The sequence below is a fragment of the Gavialis gangeticus genome, unplaced genomic scaffold (assembly GCF_001723915.1).
Source record: "Gavialis gangeticus isolate Ggan-Ray unplaced genomic scaffold, GavGan_comp1, whole genome shotgun sequence".
Lineage (NCBI taxonomy): Eukaryota > Metazoa > Chordata > Crocodylia > Gavialidae > Gavialis > Gavialis gangeticus.
In genome coordinates, this window is record NW_017729032.1 from 126115210 (window position 1) to 126127568 (window position 12359).

The 12359-nt window shown below is 32.9% G+C and overlaps 1 protein-coding gene across 1 annotated transcript in view; it reads left to right on the forward strand.

Moving 5' to 3' along the window:
- The window catches only part of CLYBL (citrate lyase beta like), a 174519-nt gene that overhangs the window by 146772 nt on the left and 15388 nt on the right, over positions 1-12359 (forward strand). The window contains exons 5-7 of the mRNA XM_019523832.1: positions 558-651; positions 2040-2207; positions 7677-7801. Of these exons, the coding sequence (XP_019379377.1) occupies positions 558-651; positions 2040-2207; positions 7677-7801 (387 nt within the window). The remainder of the gene's footprint in view (positions 1-557; positions 652-2039; positions 2208-7676; positions 7802-12359) is intronic.

Consider the following 12359-nt stretch of genomic DNA (forward strand, 5'->3'; position numbering starts at 1 on the left):
ATTTTTTTTTTTTTTTTTTTTTTGCTTCTGGTAGCTAATTTAACTGTACTGAACAATATTAACATTTTTAAATTCATAATATACATGCTTTGAAACATCCAACTACTATTTGTTTCATAACAGACACTTTCATCTTTGTTTCTGTTTCTTGTACAACATTTATAAATACTAAAGTATAAATTAAAGAAAGCAGGTATGTGTTCATTTATGGGCAGCATTTAACAAGTACTCAATTTACTACTGTTGCATGCATTTTTAAAGTGCAGTTGCAGAAGTGTCTGTGGCAGTCATAAGTTCATTCATATTTGCCCCCTCAAAAAAGGCAAAAATGTAAGGTTGTCTGCTGTAACTACAGAGTATTTGTTTATATGCAAACACATTGATATATGTTTTGCTGAGTCATTTTAAAATATTAAATGCAAGAAAGTACTGACAGTAGTTTATTTTTCTGAAGTAATGTTAGCCAAAAGATTTTTTTTAATAGAATAAGACAGTATAATTTGCTCTCTGGGATCCCTGAAATTCTGTAGAAATTAATACTCTGTTCTCATTTGAAGGCAGTGTGTGAAGAAACACTGAGGATAGGACCCCAAGTTGGCCTTCATCTGGATGCAGTAGTCTTTGGAGGAGAGGATTTTCGTGCCAGCATAGGTTCTTACCTGCCTATTTATTATAAATCGTAGTTTATATCATTTGCAGTTCAGATTACTGCTGTTGTTTTACCCGGTGGCTAAAACACTGTAGGGAGATTATTCTGAAGTTACTTTTCCTTTCTCCATTATTTTTATTATTTTATAATGTACTGCTGATATATTGAAATGTTCCTGCTAGAGCTGTGGCTTTACAATACACTGATCTTTTTCTGTTTTTGTCATACTATAGCAAAAATTAAAAAACTGGTAAATCACTAAGATTATTTTTAAATGTAATATTAATATGAACCAATACTTGTATATACTCTTAAGAAACGCTTTTCAAGTGACATGCTTACGTTTCTGATTTTAGCATAATTTACAATATTATATGCATATCCGTTCAATATTTTGACATTATGCACAAGTAGTTTCCTGTTATGTTTTGTGTTAGTATATTTACTGTAAACATGTGCCATGTCAAAACAGCCTTATCACTTCAAGGACCTACATTTAGACAATATTACCATTCTTCCAAAGCCATTTTCAGAATCCCCTTTATAATCTGCTAATTTTCCTTTTGTTGTTCTGATTCAGCTACAAAACTCCTTACAACAACACGCATAGTTTAGAAGTGCCAACGTCTAACCAAAGTATAAATATTCCAGTATAAAATTAGCAACAAAGTTTTGAATTATTCTATATGACTTGATGATCCACATCTAGGCAGTGACCCTAAGGAAAAGAGAACAGATTATTATTTTTTCACACCAGCATTCATGTGAGAATGTTTTTTATCTGATATACTGCGGGCACATGAAGTCTTGTGAATGCTTTTTGTCCCTCTCAAAAGTCATCTGCCATAATTTTTCAAATTTTCCCATCCAGATACTAAAGCTTGAACATTTGGCTTAGGACATCCGTTGTGACAAGAATCACAACCAAGGAAAGTGCAATTCTGTTCTCAGTGTGAATTTTTTAACCATTTCATTGTACACAGTATGTCCATTTGTATAATGCTTCTCTTGGTGTAATGCTTTTCAGTACCATTACAATAAACAATAGAATCACATAATTACTGAAGGTGGGTCCCAGCCCTGCAGTCCTTGCTCAGCCAAAACTCCCATTCATTTCAATACCAAAACCTGTGATTTGAACTAAATCACACCCTACATTTTAGAAGCTAAGATCTGAAGATTTTTTTTTGCTTGGCAGCAGCATATGAATGAATTCTCTACATGATTTTGATAGTGTAACTTTGCATCCTTACATCTTTCTTTTTCTTTTTAAAAATTTTGTTAAATGAGAATTCAAAGAAACAATTACTTTTATATAGGAAACCTTTCAAATGAGAAGATTATGAAACTAATTTCAGCTTCTTTTCTTTCTATTCATGGTTTTTTTTAGGTGCAACAAGCAGTAAGGAAACTCATGATATTCTATATGCCAGGCAAAAAATAGTCGTCACTGCAAAGGCTTTTGGCCTACAAGCTATAGACCTTGTGTACATTGATTTCCAAGATGACGATGGGCTCCGTAGGCAATCCAGAGAAGGTGCCTTAATGGGTTTCACTGGTATGGTTTTGACAATGTCTAAAAAATATGATGCATCTTTATCAATTAGTACATACAAGGGCATTATATAATTTAGCCTACTAAATGCTTTCTCAGAGCACTTGTGTTATAAAATGCATCCCCAGTAACTTGTGCTTTTAAAAGTGCATACAGAAAATTCTGACTGCAAAATCAGGGACTGTTTTTATAAAATCAGCCCATCACAACGACCACTTTTGTAAGAGAAGCCTGGTTATAAGATGTGTACTATGCAATTCTTCCTGCCATCACAGTTCAGGTGTGATGTAGTATTGTGCTCTGTGCTGAACATTTTGAAATTCTTTTTAATGTTTTTTATTTCTTTTTCATATTTTTAACCAATTATTGCTAAAGATTTGTGGGGGAGAAGTGATTTTTAAAAGAATCAACATGTTAATTAGGACATGAAAGTTACTTTCTTTGATTTGTTTTCCCATATTCTGGCTCCCCTCCCAGTAAGTGCTGGTGACACCTACGGGTACTGGCAGACAGCAAGACCAGCAGGCTCCTTGCAACAGAGTCCTGTAATACAGACTGTTATTCTATGATTGGTGTATAAGATCACTCAGACACCCTGATGAGACAGTGCATCAACCAAAAAAATTGTGTTGGGTTGCTTTTTTTTGCAATAGAAATCTGCCATTTGACACATGCATTACAGAATTCTAGCAAGTAAAACCAACACTTTAAATTACATAACTATACATTATCACTCAAGTTAGATTTTAAATAGTTATATATTTGTTAGTTTTTTATTATTGAACATATATGACTTGTGGTTGTGACCTAAGAGGAAGTGACGTTTTTAACATACAGTGGCACAGTGTACATTTAAGCATTTCTATTACGTAAATAAACAAACAAATCAAATAAAACAAAATCAATTTAAGTGTTTTAGACATTGCTGTTAAAAACAATAGTGGATGGATAGTAACTCTAGACTCTCCAAGTTATGCCATGTTGTCTGCTGAACTTTTCTACTTGCAAAATCTGTATGTTGATTCAGAAGCAAAACTGTTAATTGATCACAGCTATGGAACACTACTGATGTGTGTATATATAGACATTCAGGCAGGATCCTATTCCTTCAAAAGTCAATAGGAATTTGATAGGGCTCTTGAATTCTAGCACCTACTGGTGGCTAAAACATTTATTCCAACATATTCCAAATTAGTTACCTGAAGTTCTTGAGCTTCAAGATCTCTTGTTGAAATCATCTACAAGTGGTTACCACTTCCAAAAATTAGGCCACTTTAATTGTTAATGCTTAATACAAGTTTATATGTATTACGATACCTAATTCAGGTCCCTAAGTGAGAAAATATTTGCCATTATCAACCACGAAGGTACTTCAGACTGTGGCAGCCATATATAGGGAGTCATCTGAAAGCAATATAATAGGGTTTGGGAGAGAGAACTGTGCAGCTGGCACTAAGCAGCTACTGATGATTTTAAAGCTGGAACTTCCTCTGTAAAAAGATTTTTTTTTAAATTAGAATATAGAACCCAAAGAATAGGGCTCAGGTATGTCATGAGTATAGAGATCTACATCTGAGAATTTATGATGCAAAGGTAGGTCAATTCCTCACTTAGCCATGGAGGGTCTTTAGAAGTTTAAAGACCGCCAGGGGGTGCAGCGCTCATTAACATTAACTGTAGCCTCTGCCCTTACCCTTTCCATGGCTTTAATCAACAAATCTCAAAAATTCCATGCCCCAGCATAGAGTCCATTTCCATATGGGATCATATTTAGAGATGGACAAATAACAGATTTTCTGGGTTGAGGCCAAGCCAAAAAAAAAAAAAAGACAAGACAAGAAAATGATTCAAGCCAATCCAAAACAGAACTTTTTTGGGGCAGGGGGTTGGCAGAAACAAAAATCAAAACAGGTTTTTTGTGTTCAGTTTCAAATGCTTCGTTTGACTTAAAACAAAATGTTTTGTTTTCATTTTCATATTGTTTAACTCTTTCAGTAATATTTGTTTCTTTTTTAATTTACTTTGGGCTTGTTGTTTTTACAGTAGGTGCATTTTTAAATTAAAAGAAACAGCCTTTCAAAACAAAAAAATTAAAAACAATTTGTAAGTGTCAAAATAAAGTGTCAGCATTTTCAAATTTTCCACCATTTTCTTTTGCCTAAAACTTAGTTTTTAAATGAATTTGCTATTTGCTAAAGTAACTTCTCCTTGTTCTATTCTTAGCCAATTACCTTCTGCTAAGCAAAAGCCTGTGCCTCTTCTAGTTGCCTATTACTATGATGATAATATTGTAACGTCTGGTATTAATAAGTAGTTCTGAACCCTGAATTCTTGCACATTTTGCAATATATAGGATCAAAACTCTTTATTTTTACACATATAACTAGTGCCATCAAAGTAAATGAGTGTTAATAAAATAAACTGGGCTAAATCTTTCACAGAGCTCAAGAAATGGTTTTACTTATTAATTAGCAAGGTACATATTTAAAGATGACAAGATTTACTGCATCCTAAACTAATGCAATTCCATAGTATTTTACAAAGTATGTGCACTTAAGCCTATAGTGAATTTGGGGCCTTAAAGTAAAGTTAGCAACATATATTTAATGAAGTTTAACCAGTATCAACATCTCCAAAAATACAGTTACTCAATGGAAAGAGGGTCTGTCCATCTATATGGATATTAGTGTAGACCTTATTGCCGCAGTTCATACGTTTTCTTTTTTTCTTTTTTTTTTAACAACACCTGGCAGCCTATTCTTTCTGTCATACACACGTGTCTTCACGTATTGTGCATATTTTAAACATATTTACCCAGTGCGGTTTTTGAAAAAAATACATTTACTTTTAAGACAACATATGTTTTACAATGCCATGACATATGGATTTAAAATCAGTTCATTGACTATATAAATGGTCATCAGCTTTAGGAATGTTTGTATAAAAAAAAAGAAGTAAAACTTGGAATAAGCTTTAACAGCTGACTTAGTCATTATAGCTACTCCAGTACTACATGCTGAGAAGCTAGATATAAATATGAAACACTATAGGTTTTCCTCTTTTTTGTAGTCTTTTGTAGAAGACAAAAATGACACCATCATACAGTTACCTAAAAGACTTGACAGGTATTGATTTAAAGCATGATATATCAAGTAGTACTGTAAAAAGGATTTCATGGTCATAAATTTTAATGTCTACCAATTTTGCACTCTCTCAGTAACTTGTCAATAACAACAGTTCAGTTTAAAATATTTGCTTCATTCCTGCATGGCATTAAAGCGTATGATACAGTTGTTTGGATATATAATACGTAACAAAAGACAAGTCGGTGCCATAAATCAGATGTTAGATTATATTTTCTGTAATCTGTTTGCTAATGTTATAATGGCACAAACTGCAAATTATTACCACAAGTACCTTTATTAAAACTATTTGTAATCATAGAAATACAGTTGCATTTTAAATATAATTTCTACACACACTTTGATTATTTTCTGATTTTAACTTTAGTTTCTGGCAGAATTGTAAACATATAATACAAATATTTCTCCCTAAAAATTAAACTTTGTATGATTCACTATGTATTTTACAATATTTAAGATTACTAATTCAATCATTAACTATAAAGTTAAAAAGGAGGAGGTTAATAATTATATTGTGAAGCTTAGCATTTGATTTCATTATAAATGCCTCTAACTGCAGCTAAAATTAAAATACTAGTGAAATCTGCATTTCATTTAATTTCTAGTGAAGAAATAATCTTTAAATAATAAAAATATTCAAACAAAATTTTTAAACCATCTTTTCTATTGTGGCATTATTGCAGTATCAGAATCTGAATTTATTGACAGCCTGGTTTTCATAAATATTGTGTAATAAAAAATAAAATAACACTGAGCTTTCATGGCTTATTTTTTAAAATATAATAATCCTGAACAATTCTTATTTGCTTATTTCTAAAAATTATACTATGCTAAAAAGATCCACAAGAGCATCCTTCAGGTACTATTTCAGTGTATGAAATTATTGCCAATGATTGAAGGTAATTTTTTCTAGTTTTTAAATCATTTAAAAATGAATGGATCATTTCTAGGGCAAGGCATAAAATAATTTACTTGTCATTTATTACACCTATATATCTCTTACTTTAAATAAGAATTATTTTAGAAGAATTTTTCTACCTAAGAAACTCACTTTGGACCTAATATGGCAAACTTTTACTTACATGTGCCCTGCTCCTCCACTGACATCCACTGGCATGTGTTTCCGTACCCATGCAGAATGCCAGAGGACCAGTGGCCACAGCAGGGGGACAGGGGTCAGTGGTAAGAGATCCTGAAACTGGATTGGGGCCATGAGGAGTGCTTATTCACATAAGTTGCCTGACTTGAGTAGCCCTTACCCATGTGAGAGCTTCCATTCTTCGGTGGGGATGTGGATGTGAGTAAAACATGTGAAGAAGGATGATTTCAGCTGAGTAAAGAGTTTGCAGGATCAGGCATCTGTTTTCTACTTGCTCCTGCTGTCTGTAAACGAAAATTAACTTTTCTTGCCTGGACATTTAAGTAAATGGGGATAATATAATAACATTTATTTCTAATAGCGTTTTAAAATTTAATTTAAAATGTTTAGAACACAGACACTGCTGTAAGGTATTTATTTTAAAAAAAAATAAAAATGTAAAATGTCACACTTAAAATTGTTAATCAAAATATATTTGAATGTAACTATGTGTAGTAATGAATTAAATCTGAATACCCGACCAAGCAATCAGATGTGACAGACATCAGCAAAAATAAAAAGCTATGTTTATTCTTAGTTTATTTATTAATATTTATGCAAGGGAAAATAAAAAAGCTCCTTTGATATTCATTTAATTTAACAAATAACTTTGAGAAAAGTAGTACAAACTTACCACCTACTAACTAGTCAGCATAACTAGTACATAAAAAAATTCTGACTAGTGTTAATTGGTAAACAAACCATGGGGCTCTAGAGAATAACACTTGTATAATTAAGAAAAGTTATCAAAAATAATATGTATTTTATTCTTTAAATATAATTTTCATTAAAACTGTACTAATGAGTTGCTGCTACCATTATTTATACACTTACAATTCATATATATATATATTTAGTACTTTAATTCTGATTGACTGGATTTGTCTAAGAAACGCACCTGAAATGACAAAAGAAAAATGAATGGATTGAAATGGGTGGGAAGACTTATGTTCTTTTTTTTTCTTTTCCAAATGATATTAAATACAACTATTGCTTGGTTATATTTGTTCATATAAAATCCATCAGGTTTTCTGCATGTTGTTCAGTTTAAAAATGTAAAAAAAATCTAGCGAAATAAGTAGTTAAGTAATATAATCTGTAAGGCATTTGAGAGCCTCAAGTGGTTGGAACATTTTGTTTGAACATCTGTTTGTCAGTGAATGATTCTGGTGTTATTAATCTTCCTTGTAGGTAAGCAGGTGATTCACCCTAACCAAATTGCTGTTGTTCAGGAGCAGTTCTCTCCAAGCCCTGAAAAAATAAACTGGGCACAAGAATTGATTTCTGCTTTTGAAGAGCATCAGCGTTTAGGAAAGGTAAATATTTTGTTAATATTGTATATAGAAGCCAAACTAGAATGCTTTTTTTTTAATTCAGGAGGAGAGGGAGTGTCTGCCTTTTATAATTAAAAGTACAGAGTAATTGATTATATTACTAAAATTTATTTCAAGCTAAAATACTACCAGTATATTTCCTATAAGCATGGCACTTCGCAAATCCATTTACAAATTCCATGACTTTCTTTTTTCTCCCTTCTCTCTTAACTGTAGTCCTTTGAATAAATAGATATTCGGGATTAAGAAATTAAAATGATCTTTAAATTACTTCCTAGAATCACAATGATATTGTCGTATGAAAATATTTGCAATCAAAGGGCAGGCAAAACAGAAGGAAAAAAAACCAGCCTATTTATGATAGTATTATGTATGGAAAGAAACAAATAGTTTAGAGAGTCTTCGTTTTTTAAAGAATAGCCATAATATCTTTAGTTTTTGGGTCTGATCCTGCAAACATTGACATACGAGGAAATTTGCTGATGTACATAACCATTTGAATATCCTAGTTCTTAATCATTAAAAAGCAGGAATGTTTTATATGTATTTGTACCAATTTCTGGACCTGAAATTTGGATGGAGTAGAAAGCAAATTAACACTAGAATATGATTGTTCCTAATTTAGTGCATCATTGAGTCTCACGTTTCCTGCTCTGTGGGTTTCTGCTATGTAAATATTGCGGTGGTGATGCACAATCTGTCTCCACTTTGTGCCAGTAATACTTAAATTAGGGGTCGCCTGAAGGAAGATTTTATGCTAGTTGCAGCATTGTCAGTTAATTATCTTAAAGGTTATTTGCTATAATCTAGTTTGCCTCTTTTTGAAAGAAAAAAGTTACAACTAAATATGTTTATCTTAGTTACAGCCAAGCTCAATATTGCTGAAAAGCCAAAGAAGTTTTACTGTCCAGAACAGTTAGGTGCATACAAACAGAAATATTTAAGTGCACTTATACTAAATTTCAGTGAAAAACAATTAATGAATCTAAACAGACAAGATTTTGTGTAGGTTTGCACTTTTCATTAGTAGAATATAAATATTCACAATTAATTTCTTTGCTTTCTGATGTATAGCAATACAATGGAAATTATAACTCCCCAGTTTATAAATGTTTCTAAACCTATAAAGGCTGCATACGAGAAAATCTAAACAATACATTGCAGAATTACAGTTCATTTGTACATTCACCTTAGAGTATGGCTATTAGAAGGTATCAGTTATTAGTTTGCCCTTTGCTAAGCAAGGTTACTATAGCCTGTCTATAGTACCTAGATGTTTCTAACATGTCCATCACTATGATACCTGTTTGCTAGCCTGAATGTTTGTTTCAAGGTCACTATCATTACATTATTTTTCTGCATTACTTTGTTTTGTTCCCTTTATGCATACTGTAGATATTTAATGATGTAAGTAATGCAGAGAGAGAAAATGCATGCATATTTGCTCACTTTGTTCTGATTCCCACAACCTGGATCTCTTATAAAATGCATTCCTATATTCATTTGTGTGTTCTCAGTGCCAATAGAAATATACAAGTTGGCAAATATTTTCCAAGGAAAATAAAAAGCAGATGCAGGATCAAAATATTAAAATGATAGACGCGGCAGAATGCTGTGTAGGTTTACGACTTGTATGGCAAATCAATATGAACTTAATGTCCTATCCAAGGAGTACACCTGTAATATGAACGGGTGAGAAAGGAGGAATAAACTGTAATTACAAAACTAGTAGCATAAAATATGAAATGTCACATTATATTTTCCATTTAAGAGGTCAGCATTCAAGCATTGCTTCTCTAGAAGAGTTTTTCAAATGGTGAATTGCAATCAAATAGTTGTATCCACACTTTATAATAAAGTTACTATATTAAATATTTTCTAATTAGATGGTAAGCATGATAACTGTATTTGATATAAATTTAGTAGATATGGATTTATATAGATCTGCTTTTTTTCTTAGCCAGTTTTCATGTTATATTTTGTCTATAAATTTTATCAAAAAATAGGTAAGCATATTAATTTTTGATCTGCTGTATTTCTTAGCATTAAAATTCTGTTTGACTTTTGTAAGAAGAAAATTAGTAATATGTTTCTGCCTGTAGAGCAATGTTTTCTGTGGACTCTTTAACTGAGTTGGCTTTACAGTATTATAAATATGTCAGTGAGAAAATCCAGGACAGTCTGATTGCTTAATTTTTCGAAAGCTAAGGTGTCTCTCAGGAATAGTCTCATGTTGTCTGTTTCAGACAGATGTTAAAATTTCAATAATAATTCTTCCCACTGCACTAAAAAGCATTGTCTATATTGCTTTTAGAAAATGCCAAAAAAATGAAGTAAGCTCCCTGATTTTCTATTTCTTTTATTAAATTAAAACTTTCTGTGTCACTAGGAGCAAATACTTAGCTCTCATTTGTATTGTTGGGTCTTCTTTGTGTTTTGTTTTGTTATTAATCAAGATTGAGAGCCTGGAAAAAAATAAATGGAAGAGATTTAAGTGGCAAGTTTCTTACAGATAAAATATTTGTCTTCAGCCTCTCGGATCACAGTTTGTTATTAATTACTTTCAAAGCCTGATGGCTTTAGTCACCAATAGTTTGCATTAAAGTAGGATCAGCTCTCAGAATTTATCACAATTTGATAGATATAGGATTCATAGTAATCTTCATTTGAGAAAAGCCTGAACCCTGGCTATTATATTTTGGAGCTTGAAATGCTTTGACATAATAGTCCCTGTATGAGACAACTGAGGTAGAAATTATAGGTGGGCACCAGGGAATTTTAGACACTTCTATAGTGTCCTGAGAGAATTTAAGAGATTTGGGTAGTCCAAATTATTTAGAAATATATAAGAAAAGATCAAATCCAGCAAAAAAAAAAAAATCAAACTTAATATTTCAAAATCTACACTTGTGTCATTCAGTGAGCCAAATTCTGCTCTCTTTCACTGATTTGAATTAAAAGTTAAACTATGCACTAAATGGATATCCAGTGTTACAAATCCAGATTAATTGAGGACAAAAACTGGCTGGAGAAGTATACAATATAAGTAATTTATACTTCAAATGTGTAGGATAGAGGTAATTGGAAAAGCTACAAGTAGGCTGTACTAAAAATCCCCCCCTTCTAATGTAACTAACTGACACTTCGTTGTGTAGATTAATTTTCCAATTCACAAATGACTAATACGTGACCCATTAGTATATTAAAAACAGTGTATGCTATTTGCTGTTAATGTGTAATAAGAAAGTAAAATATTTAAAAGCAATCTAAATTGAGAATTCTTGTTCAATTTGAGTTGAAAATGCACCATAGTGTAATTTCAGTAATGGTGTCTTTTTTCAATTCCCCAGGGTTTTTAAACAAGATCCATCAAAATGACAATACAAAAAGATAAGAGCAGGTCAATTAATTGTTTACATTTAATAATAAGTTGTAAATATTTTAAGGGTACCTGACTGGTCAACCAAGGAATAAAGAATTACACGCTGCCTTACAACATTGCATAAAAAGTAATGGTTATTTAGAGTTAAGTAATTCACAATGCAGAGCTGTAACTTGGTCAAGTACTTCAGGTTCCAAAAGGTAAAATGGAAAGAATATATGTATTTTTCCATGTATGTATGATGTTCTTAGAAGCCTTTGGCATGCAAATGTTGTATGAAGTCAAATGATTTGACAAAGTATGCAGTAGCTTTTATGGCTGCCTGAAATCCTTTTATTTACACAGTATCTCGTCGGCAAAGGAATTGCTGACAATGGCCCTGTCAAAATAGTCTTTGTTTAAAAAAAGCCTAACCCAGGCTACTGTATCTTGGAAACAAAGTGTATTGTGGGACATGTATTTGGGCCTGATCCAATTGGCACCTGAAGGCAATAAAAATATTTCCACTGAATGTCATAGGAGTGGGGCTCACCCAAGAGTTCCCCAGGAACACAATGTAAGCATGCTGTATATCTCTGACACCCAGTTCCATCACCTCTCCAGATAAGGGCTCCTACATGATTAGCCCATGTAGTGAGGTGTGTGTGCATGTGTGCGCGTCTCAGGTAAGCCTACACACAGTGGCCCCCAGCCTGTTCCTTGGCTCAGTCAGCCTACAGGCCTGCTCTGATCAACACCATTTTCTTGAAAGGCTCCAGTCTAGGAGCGTTGCTGTTGTGATCTAGAGAACTGAGGAAATACTCTATGCTGTTCTGGTATTGTTAAGTTGATCTGACAGTAGTCCTCCAGAACCCTTTAATAGTCTTCCAATCCTACCTGTGGCTTTGTATCTCACACAAAGGTAAGATATGCCACATTGTCCTGCAGGGTTTGACTAGAAAGCATCAGGGAGCACTTCTCCACCTTCCCACAGCCAAGGACCAAAAGGGTCAGAGCTCGGCATCTGGCTAGAGGCTGGCAATCCAGTTGGATCATCTCCTAACCAGTGTCAGGAAGCAACCAGATTCAGTCCAGGATATATCTCAGCCAGAGGCAGACTTTCAAGGAGCGGCCAGTTACCTGGACAGCCGCCCAGGGAGATACCAGTAGCATGAGGAT